The sequence below is a fragment of the Crinia signifera genome, chromosome 2, assembly GCF_055691185.1.
Source record: "Crinia signifera chromosome 2, ASM5569118v1, whole genome shotgun sequence".
Taxonomy (NCBI): domain Eukaryota; kingdom Metazoa; phylum Chordata; class Amphibia; order Anura; family Myobatrachidae; genus Crinia; species Crinia signifera.
The window spans coordinates 294,549,901-294,572,392 of NC_139218.1; the positions used below are offsets into that span (position 1 = coordinate 294,549,901).

The 22,492-nt window shown below is 44.4% G+C and overlaps 1 protein-coding gene across 3 annotated transcripts; it reads left to right on the top strand.

Annotated features, from left to right (window-relative positions):
• On the top strand, positions 1–20,780 carry LHFPL5 (LHFPL tetraspan subfamily member 5). 3 transcript variants are annotated; one of them, XR_014469739.1, is made up of 5 exons: positions 1–206; positions 12,009–12,456; positions 12,541–12,777; positions 15,635–15,716; positions 20,569–20,780. XR_014469739.1 is itself a non-coding variant. In XM_083168843.1 (4 exons), the coding sequence occupies exons 2-4, from the start codon at positions 12,045–12,047 to the stop codon at positions 15,649–15,651; spliced, it is 666 nt and encodes a 221-aa protein (XP_083024969.1). In that variant the 5' UTR covers positions 1–206; positions 12,009–12,044; the 3' UTR covers positions 15,652–16,039. The 3 variants fall into 3 exon arrangements, 2 of the variants coding, with proteins under 2 accessions (XP_083024969.1, XP_083024970.1); XM_083168843.1 differs by lacking the exon at positions 20,569–20,780 and having other exon boundaries at positions 15,635–16,039; XM_083168844.1 differs by lacking the exons at positions 1–206; positions 20,569–20,780 and having other exon boundaries at positions 11,909–12,456; positions 15,635–16,039.
• Positions 20,781–22,492: the final 1,712 nt, after the last annotated feature.

Sequence of the window (22,492 nt, forward strand, 5' to 3'; positions counted from 1 at the left end):
ACAGTACACCAGGTTAGCATGAATAATGTAGACCGTATAACATGACACCATGCAACTAGCAATGTCATCCTCTTAAATTTCAGTTTTAAAGTCACATCGCTGCATTCTGTTTCCAACTGGAGTTCTGTTTCTGAGTCTCTACCTTACATCTCTGTTGTATTCGGCTACAAAGGGTTTAGCAGTGTGGATCGTGAACATACCCTAAGGTTAGTCTTATGACCCATTAATAGTGGCAGTTTAACCAATGGATATAATTATATGTTCAGATATTAATCTTTTAGAGATGGATGCATAAAAGTTAACATGTTGTACCAGCAATAAGCATGCTCTTGGTCTCCAGTGTAGGAACGACAGTCCCAGCATGCCCTACAAGCCATCTAGCAGCAGCAGCAGTTGTGTTCTTTGGACTCTCCCATATCTCCCACAGCTGGGAGTGTAGCGTTATTGTCTTATATCTTCTGTATCATTTAATGGAGCATATTGTACCAATAGATCATATTGCTCTATTTTATCATTTGCATCTTTTCTGCAGACTTGTCCTTTGTTACATTTATGAAGTGGTTCTGGCCAGTTAGATTTTATTGCTGGTACACCCCATTGGAATATTGCTGAAATATAAGGAAAATAGGATCCAGTGTTCCCAGCACTGCCCTTGTATGATCCTGAGTGCACCTGTGAAGGGTGGTGTAATGATTCTAAACTTTTTTGGTTCTAGGTAAATTGATGTTGATAATATATATGATCGATATATACACTATATCAAACCAGCCATTTTTCGATAAATCCTCTAATTTACAATATTAATTTTAAGAATATATATATAAAAAAATAGATGTATATATATCTATAAAAATGCAAAAAAATGATTTTATTTCGAATATGTCAATCTTATAAAGAGAATGCTGGACCCCAGGGCATTTTGCTAGAGAATACATTCAATTAATTCTAAAGTAAAATGATCATATTTTACAATTACTTTTACGTGCCTTTTTCTGTAATATATATATATATATATATATATATATATATATATATATATATATATATATATATATATATATATATATATATATATATACATACAATGGCAATGGCGGCACTCACAGGACGTCTGAAGATAACGGTAAATAAATCCACACAGGGACCCGCTGCTGAGGTTCAACGTTTCAGTCTTGTTCAGACTTTTATCAAGAACAGAGGCTGTTCTTGATAAAAGTCTGAACAAGACTGAAACGTTGAACCTCAGCAGCGGGTCCCTGTGTGGATTTATTTACCGTTATCTTCAGACGTCCTGTGAGTGCCGCCATTGCCATTGTATGTACACAGTTCTTTCAGCTGAGAGAACTAGGAAGGCACCTGGGCCAAGTAACCCCTGGACAGCTGGGACGAGTGCCAGTCTTCAAATTGAGATATATATATATATATATATATATATATATATATATATATATATATACATACATACATACATACATACATACATACATATATATATATATATATACATACATACATACATACATACATACACACACTAGCTGCAGTATCCGGCTTCATGCAAATAGATATATCCAGTCACTGACTCAAAATATAAATAAATATAGAAAATACAATGTCCGGTTGATAGAGTCTATTACTCTTAATAAGGATTAGCCAAGATTAGATGCAGTAAAACCATGTGTTTATCGTGCAAACAGCAACTTTTCAAATTAGCCACATTCTTCTTCAAGAACAACCATATATGCTGCTGTAGGCCGACTGTATAACCACTCAAGATGTGGGTATTTCATAGCATGACTTCACACCCATGTGTGGTATATCTATCTTATAAAGTGGTCCCTGTTATTACAAAGTACTTGTATGCTGGTGACACGGATACAGAATAAGGGGGAAAAAAAGAGTCCTGTTCATGTCAGATCATCATTGCACCATTCATCTTTGGTGAGGATTGATATCAGTTTGGCACATTATGTAGACATTTTAAAATGTTTCTGTCAGTGATGTGGGGATGTGCTTCTGTTCTGTGTGTAGAGTGTCAGTCATTACAGCTGTGGAGTATTTAAGCTTTGTCTCTGATGAGGTTTTGGTGACAGTTGGAAGAATTTCAGGCATCTTGGTACGCTGGAAGGTGTGTGATCGTTGGGAAACAATGCACGATTATCTGATCCAGTGTGTTCAATCCTATTAGTGGGCTTCCTGCCATAATACACCTATATTCAGATACACTGAGACATAGGATTTGCTAAATTATTCTATACAAAGAATTTACACCTTAAATGTCTGCAAACAGATTAGCTCATATCACACACAAATAAGTGGCGTATAAGTCACTTGGAGACGCTAGGTAAGTTTGGGGGCCGCTGGGTCTGCGAAGCTATTGTTAATAAGGCCACCGCCGAATCTCTGCTGTCTGCAGAGTCCCGGTGCTCCTGCTCCATTTTGTATGTGACATCCGTAATGGATCGCCAGAGCGGCAGAAGATGCAGCGGTGAGCGAGTAAGTGGGGATGGGAGCGCACAAATTTTAGTGGGGAGGGGCGCCCCAATTGTAGTTACACCACTGATTATCTTCAAACTCTGGTTTACCTGCTCATATGATCAATTGATGTATGCATTGCTTAGGGGACGTGTAGACACAAGTGTCTGGCTCTACGAAGATAACTGCCTAGGACACATCATGTGACCATGTAATTATACAATCAACATACATCTTTTTTGTAGGGCTTATGGTTTCCACACACTGGGGCAGATGAACTAAGCTTGAAAAGTGATAAAATGGAGAGTGATAAACTACCACCCAATCAAGTTCTAACTGCCATGCTACAGGCTGTTTGATAACCCAGCTCCCAACTGTCATTTTTCTATCTAAATTGTATCACTTTTCCAACCTTAGTACATCTTGTCCATGGTGAGATGTGTGTTAGGTGCAATTTGAGCCTATACAGTGTGAGCTATGCAATTTGGACTGTATACACTGTGCAATTTAAACTACACCTGATTTTGACTATACTACAATAGTCAATAAAAGGGTGCTTTAATTAATTAAATACCCGCATGCACATACTATTTTGCCTTGCGCTAATGACTAACCGTAGTGCGCATCGCAAAGGCAAATAAACACGATGCGATTTGAACTAAAAAGATCAATTTGCACATGTGTGTGGGTACCATTAGATTATATCTGTATATTGAATAGCCCACTAAGCAAATCGCTTAGTGGGCGCCGTTCTAGGAAACAAGTAACCAAGAAACTATACAGTATCTTTAATCAAAGATGCATTTAGTTATAATAAGTTATCATATCCATCTCTATGTAAGGATTAAATTATAAACGTCCATATGATTTGTTGATGGCACAATCTTTTAAAATGATCTTATCTTACTGTTGCATAAACAAATTGTAGCACTACAAGATTCCAGCAACTTTGTATTCTGTAATATACACAACTATTGCTGTACAATACACAACTATTAGTGTTATTTTCTAAGTAGTCCACTATTTATAACAATATTGAGTTTGGCATCTGGACAATTTACCAGTGAACAATATCCATCTGTCTTCTTGAGTCTATCAAGTTCTGACTTTCTAACCACCGAAGTATATCTCTTGGTGCTGTTTTTGGTTTCATAATATATCATGCAGACTATTGTCTGTCACATTACTTAAGCTAGGTACACATATATACAATCGTCGGGCCGTTCTTCCAATCTGGGGGCAAACGGCCGTTCGATTGTATAGGTGTGTACGCTGTCCCAATTGCTGCTGTGCGATCGATAAACGGCCAAAAACGCTCTTGGCCGTCCACGGTCGGTCGGTCGAAGGTTCTTTGCTGCTTAATATTTCATCCGACAGGACGGCTCCATATCGGAACAAAAGTGAAGTGTGTACGCATGTTCGATCGATATGCTTGACAGTTTGACAAAGCACGGTGGTATGCTGCATTATGAGAGACCCTGTAACCCTTTGCCTGCTGTTTTAACTAATGTGTGTTTAATGCCTCACTGCCCAACACTTTAGAGGCATCACTTTAAGACATTAATCAATGTTGAAGTTTTAATAGAGTGTGCTGGAAGCTCTTTGCAGGGCACCATAACACACTATTTTTTTTTTTTTAATATTAAATTTTTATTGATTTTACAAATTCAAATAAAGAGTACAAATCAAACAACAAAAACAGAGGGAAAAGAAAAGAAATAATTGCATACAAAAAAAAAAAAAAAAAAAAATATATAAATATATATATACATATGCACATAGGTGTTACGACATAACAGGTATCAACTGTAGACTAGGGCATGTCAGGTTGACTAGAGTATATTGAATAAAGGCGAAGAATAAGTAAAGGGACTCTATTATAGGACACAGGTTATGCAGAAAACAGGGAAAGGACCGGTTCGGGTTGCTCACAGCAATTAATGATCAGAACTGGGATTTTGCCCAGGCGAATCCAGTATAGATAGGTCTATAAGGGCATTACGGGTACATGGCTGGCCTGTTCTTTCCCTGTATTCCCTCCAACTGTTCCATTTGAAGTGGATGGAAGATGCCTTGGAGGAATATACCACATCTGATGTCTCAAAGAGGAAGTGTTTATGGATCTTGTTTTCAATCATATGGATGTTTGGTATGTCGGGTGATTTCCAGAACTGGGCGATAGAGGCTTTAGCCGCGATCAGAATATGGCCAAGGAGGTAATTATCGCTGCTAGAAAACACCCCTGGGCAGTAGTGGAAGAGAGCAATAAGAGGGTCCATATGTACAGAGTGTTTTAATACATTGGAGCTAAGGAGAAATATTTCCTTCCATAAGGAATGTAAAACTGGGCACGACCAAAAAACATGCAGAATGTCTCCAACTGAGCCACAACCTCTCCAGCACTGGGCGGAGACGGAAGGCCAAAACTGATGCAGTCGGTCTGGGGTAAGATAGGCCCTATGGACCAATTTATAGTACATCTCCACGTGGTTGATGCATTTAGAAATCTTGAAGCATGAGTGGAAAACAAATTTCCACACCTCATCTGAAAAGACGTTTGGCAAATCCCTCTCCCATCGGTGTTGAGAAGGGAACTTACTTTTCAGACAGTTGGAAATCAGATATTTATACCAGCGGGTGATACCACCTTTTGTGGCTGAGGTTTCAATGAGAGCTAGTAGTATTTTAGGTACCGAAAGCTGGGCGGGGGGTTTGGGAAGGCAGCTACTAAGCCAATGCCTAATCTGTAAGTACTTATAGAAGTCCTGTTTTGGGACATGGTATTGTGATTGTAGACGGGAAAAGGGAACTACTGTTCCATCGTCGAGAATGTCATTCAGAGATAATAATCCTAGGGCCCCCCAAGAGTCTACACTGAGGTCTGGGATTAGATTTGCGATGGTTTTCAATGCTAACTGAGGAGATGGCAGTGAGATGTTGGCACTAGAGGCAACCAACCTATGCCATATGAGGAGTGTAGTATGAACAGCTTTACACGTACTACTTTTAGATGTGGCAGCTGTTGGAGGCAGTCTAAATAATTCAGGGAGGTCAAGAGGATACACAGCGGCTCTTTCAACTGCCACCCAGGGTTTGACACAATTCCTCATGTGCCAATCCCTCGCTTGATTTAATATACACGCAGAGTGATATTTTTCTAGATTTGGGTATGCTAGGCCACCGTCTATTTTCGAGAAGGATAGGGTGGTTTTCGCTATTTTGGGTTTAGCTCCTCTCCAGATATAAGAGGACAGTAACTTATTGAATTTGCTGCATATCGCAGATGGAAAGGGTCGAGGAATAGTCCGAAACAAATACATTAACTTGGGTAGGAGTACCATTTTTGCTGCAGCTATTCGACCAACCCAAGACACCTCCTGCATCATCCATTCTTTAGTAAGGGTGTTGAAAGCGCGTAACAGAGGGTCATAATTTAGGTTTATAATGTCACAGTCCCTAGCCAAATTAATCCCAAGGTATTTAATCGATTTGTCTTTCCAGATATATTTAAATTTGTCTTTCAGGCGTATTAACACACTGTCTGGCACGTTAAGAGGAAAAGCTTCGGTCTTGGTGGTGTTCAATTTGTAGTAGGAGATTTTAGTGTAAGCATCAAGGATGTTATGTAAGTGGGGAAGAGAGGATTCAGGATCCTCAAGACACACTAGCACGTCATCCGCAAATAAGCTGATTTTGTGGTCGACCCCACCTATGAGAGGACCTTGGATATGGGCTTGGGAACGTATACACTCAGCCAGGGGCTCTATTGCTAACGCAAAAATTAGGGGGGAGAGGGGGCAGCCCTGACGGGTGCCGTTTGTAATATCGAATTGGGAGGAGGAACATCCATTCGTAAACACTCTGGCATTTGGGAGGGAATACAGGGCCAAGATAGAGCTAAGTATTCTACCCGAGAAACCAAAATGATGTAAAGTGGAACGCAAGTAGCCCCAGTGAAGCCTGTCAAAGGCTTTTTCTGCATCGAGTGAAAGCACTAATAGAGGGTGTTTACGGGTGTGGCAGAATTCTATGACATTAATAACTCTTCGGGTGTTATCCGATGCCTGCCTACCTACCACAAATCCTACTTGATCAGGGTTGATTAGACTAGGTAATAAGGGGGATATTCGAGTAGCTATCAGCTTGGCAAATAGTTTTATATCAACATTAAGGAGGGCTATGGGGCGGTAATTTTGTACATTAGTGGGAGATTTACCAGGTTTAACAATAGTAATTATACGGGCCTCAAGCATCTCTTTAGGGAACGTTGTCGTGGATGAGGCTTCATTAAAAACCGCGACAAGTATTGGGGCAATCTTAGCTTTAAATTTCTTATAAAAGTTGGAAGGGTAGCCATCAGGGCCTGGAGCTTTATCTAGGGGAAGAGAATCTATGGCTTTCTCGACTTCACTCAGCGTCCACGGCGAGTTAATTAAGTCTCGGGCACTCGAGTCAAGTGCAGGGAGGGACAGGCTCTGAAGGAAATTGTTTATGTCAGGAATGGTTGGTTGGGGGGTATCCGGGTCATTTTTTAAATTATAGAGATGCGAGTAGTACTCAGCAAAGGCATCCGCAATTTCTGTGGGGTCAGAAACCTTAACACCTTTAGAGGTGTGTATGGCGTGGATCCGATCTTTAGCCCTACGGCCTCGGAGTTTACGCGCCAGTAGGCGCCCTGGTTTATTTCCTAAAGTATAATACTTCTGGTGGAGCCGGTGTATGTTACGGTGCACCTCCGCTAGTGAGAAGGAGTTGACCTTTTCTCTAGCTGCTAGTAGTTTGTTAAATAAAGATTTATTAGAGGGCTCAGCCTTATGGGCTGCTTCTAAAGTAGCAGCCTCTTGCTCCGCACTAGCAAGCCTCTGATTATGTTCTCTTTTGAGCCTGGCTGCAATTTGTAACGACGAACCCCTCAGAACAGCCTTTAGAGCACACCAGTGTACGAAAATAGATGTGTCCTCAACACTATTCGTAGCAGTGAAAACCTCTAAGGACTCCTGTAATGCTTTTTGGGCCAGAGGCTGATTTAACATGAGTGTATTCATCCTCCAAGGTCCTGGGGAAACTTTACATTTATCCACCTGCCACAAAATCGCTAATGGGGAGTGATCAGACCAGCTAATCGGTAGTATGTCAACTCTCCTTACCGTAGGTAAGGTCCATCTGTCAACCAGTGCTAAATCTATGCGGGAATATGAACCATGGACATGCGAGTAGAACGTGTAGTCACGTTCAGAAGGGTGTTTAGCCCTCCACAGATCGTAGAGCTCATATTCCGCTAATAAGGAGCGAAACCGTGTCGAACTGTCAAGTTGTCTAGGTAGACTTTTGTGTTGTAGCGATCTAGACTTGTCTAAGATAGGATCTAGGACCATATTGAAGTCACCTAAGATTAATAAAGCTCCCTTACTCTGCTTCTGTAGGGTGTCAAGGAATTTTCTGCAGAAGGACACCTGCTTAGAGTTTGGGGCATAGCAGGAGGCAAGGGTCACCTCAACATTGTCTAGTTTACCTGTCAAAATCAAGAATCTCCCCTCAGGGTCAGCGTGCTGGGAGGTCAAAACAAACGGGCATTGACGAGCAAAGAGGAGTGCTACTCCCGCTTTCTTACACGGTCCATTGGCAGTATAGCAATGGGGGTATCTAGAATCAGTAAAAAGGGGGGGGGATTGTTTATTGAAGTGGGTCTCTTGAAGTGCAACCACTTGGGCTTTCAGTTTGTGAAAATAATTAAGGGCCAGCTTCCTTTTTTGGGGGGAATTTAATCCCTTTGCATTTAGTGATACTATCTTAACCATATTCTAATACAGGGGGATAGATGGTGGTAGTTATTTTTTGTAAGGATGAGTAGTCACCTGACCTGTACCATGTATCTGCATAGTAGAGAGCATAGAAAACAAAATACATAACATAAAAAGAAACTAAAATAAATGAAAGATAAACAAAATATAGAAAAAATAATACTTGATCCCGAGAGGGATCCAAGCCAACCATCTCTAACAGGTGGTCGGGTATTGAAACTACAAGGGGGGTAGCGGCCAGTCTCCTACCTCCCTCAACAGAGGGAAGGGATTCCCCTTAAGTTAGGTACCAAAACTTTGGGAGAGAAATACTAGGATTAAACAGAACCACATTACAACCCACATTGAGTGGAATATCCTGAATTGTATGTAATACGGGAAAGAGTATATATAACTATGTAAACAACTATGTAAAGAGGTCTCTGTGCTCAAACATGAAGCACATTTAACTATGCTTTAGGTCTCAGACAGAAGTATATGGAAAAGAGAAAGTTCCGCAGGTATAGAGACCTTTCTTTTTTCCTCCCCTCCTCTCTTTTATTCTGAATATAGCTAGCCCGCAGAAAACGCAAACCAACGGTTAACACAGAGAGGTCTATCCAGCATCCACAGCAGCCCCATCATACCAAAACTTTACTTCAACAGAGGGAGTGTTATATAACTAAATTGTATAACTGGGACTGTGGGAAAGTATTTTGCGTTAGGAGCACTGGATAGAGCGCAACATATGACATATAGCTATAGGACACAAAAGCAATTGTTGTCTCACCTCACCCCACCACCGACCAGTCCTGCTGGAGTCGACGTGGGGGGGAGGGGCCGGCAGTAGCAATGGAAATGTTTCAAGAGGCTAGAATTTTCATCCCAGCTTCAGCGTTGAGGATAGCAATAGTGGAGCCTTCCCGTGATACCAGCAACTTTGTAGGGAATCCCCAACGATAGGGGATGTTGGCCTTTCTGAGAACCGAAGTGATTGGCTGGAAGGATCGTCGTTTGAGAAGGGTGGCTGCCGATAGGTCACCAAATAGTTGAAGATCCCCAAGCAGAGGCGATGATTCAGCCGAAGGTCTTGCCGCTTTCAGTAGTGCTTCCTTGATGTGAAAGTAGTGCATTTTCATAAGCACATCTCTAGGTGCACTATTCGGGGCAGCGCGAGCTTTCGGCAGTCTGTGTATCCTATCAATTAGGAGATCTGCTGATGAAACAAGGGGGAGGAGTTTCCTGAACAGATCCATGGCATAGTCGTGCAAGCTGCTATTAGAAACAGTTTCCGGAACACCCCTCAGCTTTAGATTACACCGCCGGGACCTGTCCTCTAAATCCGCAACTTTGTCCCTTAGCAAGTTGACTTCTGCTTCAAGGGAGTCGTGTGAATCTATCAACCCATTATGCGAGCCGACAACCTCCTCCATCTTGGTCTCAAGAAGATCTGTGCGCGTACCCAGTTCGTTCACTGCCTGTTGACAGTCCTGCACCGCAGCTCGGATTTCTGCTGTGACGTCATTCTTGAAACTTTCAAATAAGAGCTTCAGGGTGCCAACCGTAAGAGCGTCAGTGTCTCTAACCTGAACAGAAGTTGGGCTGGGTGTTGCAACAGGGGGTGACACCGCCATATCGTGTGAGGCTGGAGAGTCAGACTTGACAGGGATATTCACAGAATTTTTAGGTCGAGAGCTGTGGGGGGAGGCTTTGAAGAATGGAATCTGCGGAATAGGCTTGGACGCTTTACTTCGTTTGGCAGGCATATTAAATTGCACGGACCATGAGAAGTGCTGAAAGTGGTAGCGTATGAAGAATGGGCGGATCCAAACAGAGCTTTGGTATCAGATCATAACGTATTAGATTTGGGAGGCAGGAGACAATAGAGAAACTAAGTGAGCATGTTGGGATACTCTAGCATAGACAGTGGGGATATATGTCCATCATCCCAGTAAGCATAGGTGTAATAACACAAATAGCCACAAGGTGGAGCTCTAGGTGCAAAGATGGTGTAGCCTTGATCTGAGCAGTGATCAGTGGGTATATTTACCCCTCCAGTGCCCCAACTCTTGGCCTGCACACTCTCCTTAAGCCCCTGAAGATCGGGTGCAGTGAAGGTGAGCACTATATAGCCCAATGGCTTTGGCACTCTCTTTTTTTTTCGTTTTTTTTTTTTTTTTTTATATAGAATTTTTTTTTTTTTTTTTTTTTTACTTCTATTATTTTGTGTAGAGCTGCAGGGGGGCTGTATGTGGGCTAAGGGCACTGTCCGAGGGCTAGGATGTCCGTGGGGGGCTGCAGGCAGGAGGGGAGCAGGCACCAGACCTCAGCTGTGAGTGACTGTGTGTGCAGAGCAGCGTCTTTAATGGACGCAAGATGGCCGCCGCAGCAGGAGAGGAAGGTCAGGGGCGATAGCTATGGAGTCTCCTCACCTTCAATCCCCCAGCGCCAGGCAGTCCAGTCTTGGGGGAGACTCAGGGAGATGAGCTCCGGCGCTAGTGAGCGCTGTACAGTTCCCCCTCCGCTCAAACCAGGTGGGCGCGCGTCACCTCCGTCCTGGAGCCTGAAACCCGGCCAGAGGCAGCACCAGAGGTCCCGGCTTCAGTGGGGGAGAAGGCCGCAACCTGCAGAGACACAGAACTGTGTCCCCCGGCTCCGCAGCGCGACTCCACCTGCTCTCTGTTGTGTCGGTAAGCGGGGCAAGGGGTGCTGAACCTTTTATTTTCCTGGGAAGGAGGGCTTTTTGGCAAGAAAACGTGGGTTGGGAGCAGGAGCTAAGGAATACTTGACTACCTGCGTTCCCGTTCAGGCCACGCCCCCACCATAACACACTATTAAAACTTCAACATTGATTAATGTCTTAAAGTGATGCCTCTAAAGTGTTGGGCAGTGAGGCATTAAACACACATTAGTTAAAACAGCAGGCAAAGGGTTACAGGGTCTCTCATATACTTCTTCTTGCGATTGTTTGGACGGGAGTACATCGGACGTCGCAAGTAAAATTGTACATATGTGTACGCACAGAACGGTCGTATGTTTTGGACGGTCGAACGTGTATTCGGTCGAACGAACGGTCGCAAGAAAAATGAAATTGTACATATGTGTACCCAGCTTAAGTTTCACAATGATATTCCAATAGAATGCATTTAGTTTGTTCCACGTCAATCTGATAACATTTCTTTCACATTAGCTTACTATGAGTGTTGTAATTATGGCCTGGTGTCACCTACACAGTATTCCAAGAATTCTTTCTTCATTTTTCTTCTGCATTACAAATAAGGAAATATATGATTGTCCTGCTTAACCAGTTTATAAGATATGAGGTACACATCTCAGACAAACATTATTTTAGTAAGTTTGCTAGTAAAATTATGATGACTGAAGAATCCTTTAGACTTAAGGTGGCCATACACACGCAGATTTATCTGCAGATCTGTCTGGTTGGAACAAAAACATGGTTATGGATGAGAGCAAATGACAGTTGACCATTTGCTTGGAAATGCTGGAAAACTGACAAACTGTCACTCATCCATAACCATGTTTTTGTTCCAACCAGACAGATCTGCAGATAAATCTTACTAGTGTATGGGCACCTTAAGAATGTGTACTGTGCCCAATATAGGACCCCTAGTAAGTATTACATTGTCTGACAGTAAAGTTGAGTGGTGTAGTTTATACATTCTCAGGACATTGTTTCTAATGCCTTTCCTTGTACTATAATCACTGAACTGACTTTATAATCTGCTATTAAAGGTTTGTGCTTAAGGACTCCGCTCACGTCAGACCACAATGGCCCAGCTGTTGCCAGCACAAGAAGCAGCCAAGATCTATCACACCAACTATGTACGTAATGCCCGTGCCATCGGAGTCCTATGGGCAGTATTTACTATATGCTTTTCTATCGTCATGGTGGAAGTATTCATCCAGCCATATTGGATTGGAGACAGTTTAAACACGCCTCAAGCAGGTTATTTTGGACTGTTCAGTTATTGCATAGGCAATGCCCTGACCTCAGAGCTCATCTGCAAAGGCAGCGCTTTAGACTTCGAAAGCATACCTTCTGGAGCTTTCAAGACTGCTATGTTTTTTATTGGAGTGTCCATGTTTCTGGTGGTGGGCTCCATGTTGTGCTTTAGCCTTTTCTTCTTCTGCAATTCGGCCACGGTATACAAAATCTGCGCATGGATGCAGTTGGCTTCAGGTATTATACATTTCAGTTTGGCTGTAAGTTTGTTGTGCATGTCATCACTACTTCCACGTTCCAAGTTCTTGTTTTTCCTTGCAGCAGCTGGCATAATGATTGGGTGTCTCATTTATCCGGATGGTTGGGACTCTGCAGAAGTGAAGCGTATGTGTGGAGACAAGACAGACAAATACTCACTGGGAGCCTGCACAGTACGCTGGGCCTACATTCTTGCTATTATTGCCGTCATGGATGCCCTCATTCTCTCATTTCTTGCCTTCGTACTAGGAAACAGGCAGGATAGTTTACTGCCAGAGGATTTTAAGATCCAAAACAAAGGTTACAATCATTTACTTTTTGCAGCTTCTTTTAATGTATTAATAGATCACATTTATTTTCATGTATCTCTTATATATTTAGCCAGATCTGTCACTCAACCCCTGTGTAGAACGTTCCGGTGTAGAACATTTTCATGTGTATAACGTTCCACCCCCTTGACATCACCTCCCCCCGCCCAGCCAGGGCTACAGTACACGCCCACCATTACTCCACAGCCACCATCCACCATTACTCCTGCACATCCCTACCCTCTGCCAGGACCCCCGCGACCCCCCCTCACGCGATTCGCAGGACCCCCGCGACCCCCCCCCTGCGATTTGTGGGACCCCCGCGACCCCCTCTCCCGGCATTAAAAGGGCCCCCCGCGACCCCCCCTCCCGTGCTTCACGGCACTCCCCCTACTGCGATTTGCGACCCCCCACCTCCCGCAATTCGCGGACCCCCGCCCTCTCCCGCGATTCACGGAACCCCCCGTAGTGCCCCCCTCCCGTGATTTGCGGACCCCCTCGGCACCTTTTGCGATTTGCGGCCGCCCCGTAATTCACACACCACCTCCAGCGCCCCCTCCCGCAATTTGCAGACCCCCTCCCGTGTTTCGGGGACCCCCCCCTCCCACGATTCATGCCCCCCTCACGCAATTCACTGCACACCCCCACACCCCCCTTCCTGCGATTCGCAGCCCTCCGAGACCCCCCTCCCGCGATTCACGGACCCCCGCACCACCCCCCTGCGCCCACCCTCCCTTGATTCACGCCCCCCTTATGCAATTCACGGCACCCCCCCACACCCCCCCTCCTGCGATTCGCAGCCCCCCACGACCCCCCCTCCTGCGATTTATGACCCCTCCCGCGATTCACGGACCCCCGCACCACCCCCCAGCGCCCCCCCCCCTTGACTTACGGCACCCCCCGCGCCCCTCCCGCAATTCACGGACCTCCACAACCCCCCCTCACGCAATTCACTAACCTCGACAACCCCCCTCCCGCAATTTGCGGACCCCCCTTCCCACGATATAAGCCCCCCCGCGATTTACGGATCCCCGCCCCCTCCCGCTAATCGCGGATCCCCGCACACCACCCCCTCCCGCAATTTGCAGACCCCCTTCCGGCAATTCCACCCCCCCCAGCGGACCACCGCGACCCCGCTCCCGCATTTCACGTACCCCCGTGACAATGGGGGATCCTGTACCGCCACAAGCAGGTACCGCCCCTAGGTGGGAAATCCGGCCCTGGCTGCCGCACTGCAGGTTTCCCCACTGCCCTCTGCACTAGCGCCACAACTTTTATCAATGTCTTGCCCACATACCACTATTATACAGCCTCCTGCTCTCATGCACGCTCACTCCCTCCCAGTGGGAGGAGACGCTCACCCACTGCTGATAGCTGCATACTGTCCCCCACCCTCCTCCAGTTCTAGGGATGCCCATCGACCATCAATGATTTCAAATAATCGATGGTTTATGGCCGATGTTGAATACTTTTGCCATCAATGTGGGAGGACAAGATGGTTTCCCTACAACGATGGCAAAGGAGAACCGATCAAGTTTCAAACTTCCGCCCAGTGGGGACGCGCTCACCCTGTGTTGCCCACATTCCCCTATCATGCTTTACCGCCCAGCCTCCTGCTCTCATGCACCCTAACTCCCACCCAGTCGGAGGAGACACTGACTCAGGGCCACCGTCCTGTACTCCTGTGCTGCCACGCTGGACCCTCACCCACTGGCAGAAGCTGCACAGTGTCCCCCACCCTCTTTAGTCCCCCGTATGCCCACACACCCCTATCACTACCCAGCTTCCTGCTCTCCTGAACCGTAACTTCCACCACTGGGTAATCGCTGACGCTGTGTTGCCCACATACCCATATTATGCCTCATATCCCAGCCTCCTGCTCTCATGCACCCTAACTCCCACCCAGTAGGAGGAGATACTGACTCAGGGCCACCGTCCTGTACTCCTGTGCTGCCACGCTGGACCCTCACCCACTGGCAGAAGCTGCAATACAGGCAGCTTTCATACAATTCTAACCATATTTCTCACAATACAAACGTTCACAAATTAAGGGGCGTAGCCCCCTACGCCGGTGTGAAGAGCGCCCGTAGGGCGCGATGAATCACCTAGTTATTTATAAAAGCCTAACAAAGTGAATGAAAAATTAATAATGAGAGCTGAATGGAAAGAGTTAGCTCCTCCTTTGCTACATTCCCTTGTATAGGCACTGTCAGGGGCATCACCAGAATTTTGTGGGCCCCATAGCAACACTATGAAAAGGCCCCTGTCCCAGTGCTGCTAGATAGACACCTCTCTACAGCAGTTGTTAATTGTGTGGCCCATAATCGTACCCTAGTATATTTTATGCCCCATAATAGTGCCTTATTTCAAAATGCTGTAAAAACTCCAATAACGGGATTTTTACCGCATTTTGATATGCAGGAAAACCCGCACGCTACTACTACTATGCACTATGGGGCATAACATTAACTAGGGCACCACTATGGTTTACAAAATGAAATAAGGCACGATTATGGGGCAATGTGTACTTCTGATCGCATAAAAGCAGGGAATCTGACCGGTGGCATGCTGAGCACCAGGATATCAGAGCCAATGCATATATATATATATATATATATATATATATATATATATATATATATATATATATATATATATATATATATATACATAGCACCTTACTGCAGGAAGCAGAGAGGAGTTGGGAGGTTGCATTTAACAAAAAAAGATGTCCAATGTATTTTTCCACACATTTTCCCAAATTAGAATTTAACTGTCATATAAGCCTTTAAAGGTCTTTAAATAAAGATGTATTTTATTTTCTGATTGTGTTTATTTGTGTTTTGCAGAAGAGGAGGGTGGCTGACAGGAACAAGAATATAAAACTCTGCACGCATGTATTATACTGTACAGATATCCGACATGGGGAAAGTATGAAGATGTCCAAAAATTTGTGATTTAACTGCAATAGTCAATTATATGGTTTGTTAAAGCTTTACATCATGAGGCCTTTTCAACTTGCATCATCTATTAATAAGCTCTGTATGGTTTATATTTATCATTATGCTGTTTCAATTTTAATAGAAAGTCAGTACTGAAATGGAAAACTACAGTCAGGTCAATAAATATTGGGACATCGACACAATACTCATATTTTTGGGATCTATACATCACCACAATTGATTTGAAATGAACCAAACAAGATATGCTTTAACTGCAGACTTTCAGCTTTAATTTGAGGGCATTTACATCCAAATCAGGTGAACGGTGTAGGAATTACAATGTTTTCTATATGTGCCTCCCACTTTTTAAGGGACCAAAAGTAATGAGACAATCGATTCGAAAGCGATTTAATGTTATGTAATTAATGTTATTTAATTTAATTAATGTTATTTAGTTAATTGTAATTTAATGTGGGCTATTCCCTTGTTATTTCATCATAAATTACGCAGGTGAAAGAGATGTCACTATCAGTGAAGCAAGCCATTATTAGGCTGAAAAATCAAAAGCAACCCATCAGAGAGATAGCAAAAACATTAGGTGTGGCCAAATCAACTGTTTGGAACATTATTAAAAAGAAAGAACGTATCGGAGAACTCTGCAACACCAAAAGAGGACCACGGAAAACAACTGTGATGGATGACAGAATTATTACTTCCCTGGTGAAGAAAAACCCCTTCACAACAGTTGGCCAGATCAAGAACACTCTCCAGGAGGTATGTGTATGTATGTCAAAGTCAACAATCGCGAGAAGACTGTCAGCACAGGGGTTTGCGGTGTTTCTGGCTGTGACCTGGGTGGACCAGTGGAGGGTGCTGGAAACAGGGTTGTTTGATGTATGACAAGGACATACACTGGGATACACAGGTGGGAGACATTCTTCACAGGAAGAAGAGCAACAGAACAGGAGGACATGCACTGAAACTAGAGGGAGGAAGATTCAGGGGAAATTTGAAAGAGAGAAAGAGTAGTAGATAAGTGGAATAGCCTCCCATCAGAGGTGGTAGAGACAAATACAGTAGAACAATTTAAACCTGCTTGGGATAGGCATATTGATATCCTTACAAAAAAAATAAGGATTAAATATGGTTTGAGGTAACATGTTTAAAAAAGGGTTCTTATCGGCCATCAAATTCTACAGTATGTTTCTATACCAGGGAACAGCTAGACCAGAGGGTTGGCGGAGACCAGAAACAGGGGCGTGGAGTCTAACTCGCCGGTGGTTTTAACCAGGGAGCCCCACAAGGAGCTCTGGACTTAGCTGCGCCCGACGAGCAGGTCACAGCCCCCTGCCCTGGTCTTCTGGTACTGAGCTGGCTGGTACAGAGGATACTGGAACTTGAATACTGAAAATCTTGAGAAAGATAATAAGGCTGAGAGATTCAGTCTAGGAACTGAGGGTGTTGATGTCAATGTTCTGGAAGTTGTAGATAGTAGTTGACAGCCTGGGACCTTTAGGAGATGTTGACAGCCAGGACGCAGATGGTATAGTCTCTAACTTAGCACAGTAGCAGATGTTTGGCCAGGGTGCCAATGGTAGCTGTCGATGGTCAGTACACTGATGGTCTTAGTCAATGACCGTGCAATAGCCTGTAATTGGCCTGAGAGCCAATATAGGAGACTAGTCTGGGAGCCAGTAGGGGGTAGTTAGCAAAGGGGCCAGCGGTGACCTCTGCTGGAGATGGCTGGATACAACTCAACCGCTGAGATGTAATAAGCAGGAGTAACTGGCAGACGATGGGTTAACCAGATTGGTAGCAGCAGGACACAGGTGATGGTAACACTGGAGAACAGGATAGCCTGGAGCATAGGAACTTCTGACACTGGAGACTTAGCACACAGGGTTTTAAAGGCAAGAAGGAAGGGCCACAAGCCTGACCTATATCCCCCTTGCCTGTCTTGTTGGCTGCAAGTCGCAGCATCAATCACAACCAGGGAGTACCTGTGAATATCTTGGTTCAGGACTCAGGTGTGCGGGTCAGAGTTCAGGTCAGTGGGCAGCCCGATTGGTCCAGCTTGTCAGCTGACTGCAGGTGTCATGGCGGCACCCATGCAGCATGGGATGCCGAACAAGGCCCAAGGAGTCACAGGGGACATTGCGCCATGGACCACAGCCAGAGGAGACACAGGCAACAGGCCTGCGCCGAAGAGTGGACCAGCGTGAAGGTAACGGCTGCAGACGCACTGTGATTCGTGACAAAGACATCACAAGTGGGAATACAGAGGGTTCACCACAAGATGTAAACCATTGGTGAGCCTTCAAAATAGCAAGACCAGATTAGAGTTTTCCAAACAACATCTAAAAAAGCCTTTACAGTTCTGGAACAACATCCTATGGGCAGATGAGACAAAGATCAACTTTACCAGAGTGATGGGAAGAGAAGAGTATGGAGAAGGAAAGGAAGGAACTGCTCATGTTCCAAAACATACCACCTCATCAGTAAAGCATGGTGGCGGTAGTGTCATCGTGTGGGCATGTATGGCTTCCAATGGAACTGGTTCCCTTGTATTTATTGATAATGTGACTGCTGACAAAAGCTAAAGGATGAATTCTAAAGTGTTTCGGGCAATGTTATCTGCTCATATTCATTCAAATGCTTCATTGGACAGTGCTTCACAGTGCAGATGGACAATGGAAGCATGCAGCAAAAGCAACCAAAGGGTTTTTAAGGCAAATAAGTGGAATGTTATGCAAATGCCAAGTCAATCACCTGAACTGAATCCGGGTGAGCATGCATTTCACTTAATGAAGACAAAACCGAAGGGAAACTGTCAGTAATGGTCTGGCAGAGCATAACCAGGGATAAAACCCAGCTTCTGGTGATGTCTATGCATTCCAGACTTCAGGCTGTAATTTATTGCAAAGGATTTGCAACAAAGTATTAAAAAGTGAAAGTTTGATTTAGGATTGTTTAATTTGTCCCAATACTTTTGGTCCCTTAAAAAGTGGGAGGCACATATAGAAACCGTTGTAATTCCTACACCGTTCACCTGATTTGGCTGTAAATACCGTCAAATTACAGCTGAAAATCTGTAGCTATAGCACATCTTGTTTGGTTCATTTCAAATCCATTGTGGTGGTGTATAGATCCCAAAATATGAGAATTGTGTCAATGTCCCAATATTTATGGACCTGATCTTGGAGAGAGATAATTTGGAGAGAAACAAAGTAGTAACTTGGGTACTTGTTTCCTAGCACGGCCACAATCGGGAGTAATCGTGTACCTTAACTTAAGGTACACGATTAACGCGATGGACCCGATTTCCTTTGAAATCAGGTCCATTTTGCCGGCAAAGGCAAAAACGCGTTGATCGCGTCGGTTGCGTGCATTAACATGGCACGTGACGCGACCAACGTGATGGACCCGATTTTGCCATAGGGTTCAATGTTAAATTATTTTTAACATTGTAATCGCGTTCATCGCGTCGATCTTGTGCCATTATAATGGCACAAGATGCGATGGACGCGATTAAGCACATTTTACATAGCTAACAATGGCAAATGGGCCAATATGGCCCATTTCTCATTGTATATGCCCCCGTCATGCCTATAAATTAATGCCCCCCCCCCCCCATTGTGAGCGGCACCCCACGATTGACGCCAACCCGAAGCCTGGCGAGCGTAGCGAGCCCGCGAGGGGCAGCGGTACGCGTCCTCCGACCTTTTCATACCCCTACTATCCACGTCGGTGTGGAGTTGAGAATATAAAGTGTGGCGAGCCTGAAGCGTGGCGAGGAGACGCTCGCCACGCTTCGGGCTCGGTGGCTCGCTGCGCTCGCCACACTTTATATTCTCAACTCCATGCCAACGTGGATAGTAGGGGTATGAAAAGGTCGCAGGACGCGTACCTCCGCCCCTCGCTGGCTCGCTACGCTCCCAACGCTTCGGGTTGGCATCAATCGTGGGATGCCGTTCACAATGGGGCCATTTGAGCCACCAGGGGGGTTAATATTAGGGTCTGGGGACAATTTTACATTGAATCCAATGTAAAATCGGGTCCCAGGGACCCTATTCACATTTGATTCAATGTAAAAATCGGGTCCATCGAGTCGGTCGCATCGCATGCGATTTGGTCGCATGCGATGGACGCAATTTTTCCGACCCAATCAAAATCGGTGTGGCCGTTCTAGGAAACAAGTACCCTAACTTGATTTATACGCTTCACACTTTACATCACATGATACAGTTCTTTGCAGAATATGTATTATTTCTATGTTTGTTGCAAAACTTGAGCAGTTTTATGTACAGTGTTACCCTGTTCCATTTTTAGTTACCACTATCTATACCTGGGGTAGCCAACCCTAGTCCTCGAGAGCTACCAACAGTGCATGTTTTGCAGGTCTCCTCACAGAATCACAAGTGAGCTAATTAGCTCCATCTGTGTATCTTTTAAAATGTGTCAGTGATTAATGAGTGCAGCTTTGCAGCAGCTAGGTTGTCTGGAAAATGTGAACTGTTGGTAGCTCTCGAGGGCTAGGGTTGGCTACCACTGATCTATACCTATTGGTGAAATACATCGAACATTGGGGAAATTCAAATGTTTTCCCCCACGGCCGCCACTAGGTGGAGCTTGAAAAAGCAATTCATTTGTTGCTCGAGCATGAATAGCTATGGCGGGGAGGGGGCATTTTCCAACCTGCAGTCTCCTGAGGTATTAAGCTGAAAAGTGTGAAAATGTGGCTGTTTTGGGCTCCCAAACAAATTTTGCATTGAATCAATTCGTTTAGATGGGTTTATCCACTTCTATCTACCAGCACAAACTAGTAACACATCCTTTACTAGTTGCAGGATAAAGCATACAGTGGCACCCCGGGGCTTTGACTAAAGGAATTTACACAATATCATCTGATTCTTAGTGGAGCAACGCCGGATGAATAGGACTAAGCTGAAAATGTCTTTAGTTTTCCTTTTCTGTAACCAACATATATTTAAATAGTAGGTTTCTTGTAATCTATATAAGAACTGCTAAGTTGAATAAAGGTTTGTACATTTTTTTCTTCCTTTCCTTTTCATGTAATTTTAAATGTGAAAATAATTCCTCTAATTAACTTATTAGGTCACGGGAGCTGCCATTAACAGAGCATGTACAGGAATCTAGTAACCTACACAATTAGTGTGCGGTTGCTAAAACATTAACCAATTACTCAGTATTAATTGGCTGTATGTAACATGAAAGCAAATAGGACTTAAGCTGTGTACACACGGGGGCGATATACCTGTATTGCTCAGCAATATATTGCTCGGTGTCTCCTTTTCATCAGCGACCAGAGATGGTTGCTGATGAAAGGGAACCTCTGCAGGGGGAGCCACAGGGGGAATCAGCTGGTCGCAGGAGCTTGCGATCATAAGGTGGCTAAAAATGGGAGCACGCACCCGGCAAATTATCTCCAATGCACACTCCAATCACTGGCAATATGGTCGCTCAGCGACCATATTGCCAGCGATTATAGCCCGTGTGTACGCACCTTTAGTGCTAGTGCAGTGACAAGAGGTAACATAGGGAAAGTGGGTAATGTGGGTATTATACGACTCATTAGCCACATAGACTAACACCTTATCTTTCCTTTTGTTATGGGCAATATGGCCAGATTGTGACGAACCATCAGTACTCTATTCATCCGTGTGGGCATCTCTCCAGTGATCTGTGTTCTGCATGTAGCAAACATATACTACTCTCACATGCGCTGCGTCACACTGCACATATCACGTGTCACCACACTCGTAACAACTAATGGAAAACATTGGAAACCTACTTTTGAAGCACCAGTACTAAAAGGGATAGATGTTTGTATACCTGAAAAGGCTTTGGCCAATAAACACTGAATGTCAGTGCTAACGCCTACCCAGCCCTAAGGAATGAGTTGGTGGTTGCATCCTCAGAACATTGGGCCTTAATCTAGTTCACTCTTTCGAACAAAATCCTTCTTAAATGGACAAAACCATGTGCACTGCAGGTGGGGCAGACGTAACTTGTGCAGAGAATTAGATTTGGGAGGGGTTTACTTCAAAGTGAGATCTATATTGCAGTGTAAAAATAAAGCAGTCAGTATTTACCATGCACAGAAACAGAATAACTCACCCAAATCTAACTCTCTCTGCACATGTTACATCTGCCCCCCTGCAGTGCACATGGTTTTTTCCATCTAAGAAGGATTTTGTCAGAAAGAGTGAACTAGAATAAGGCCCTTTGCCACTGTATAGATTCCACAACTCTCTTTGTATGGCACTGTGAGAGACATTATGATGTCACACCTCACACAGGGGGTATTCAATCTGTACTGAAATTGCCCGCACTCATCTATTCAACACTGCCGTTAATGACAGCATTGAAGGGTGTCAGATCTGACTTTTTTAAAAGTTTAAACTGTTTTGTTGGAAACGGCTGCGGATTGTTGAACTCACGGATGTTTTTTGACAATCCGCGGCCGCTTTTGCTGATCCACAGACTTTCCCACACAGTTGGAAGAAACAAAAACGGTGCAGGATATATAAATATTATATACTAAGGGTATGACTGCACCCCCCCCCCCCCCAAGATGCCTCACATATTACAGAATCACTCAGACCCTTCTCTGTAGGAAACAAGCTGTATGACTGTAGAGTAAAGACTATTCATCAAGCCATATCCTACAGAGCGCTGTGGTCTATTTGTTATTTGCTCCACTGTATTGCCAGGTGTAATGAGCAGTTTATGTACTGCAACCTG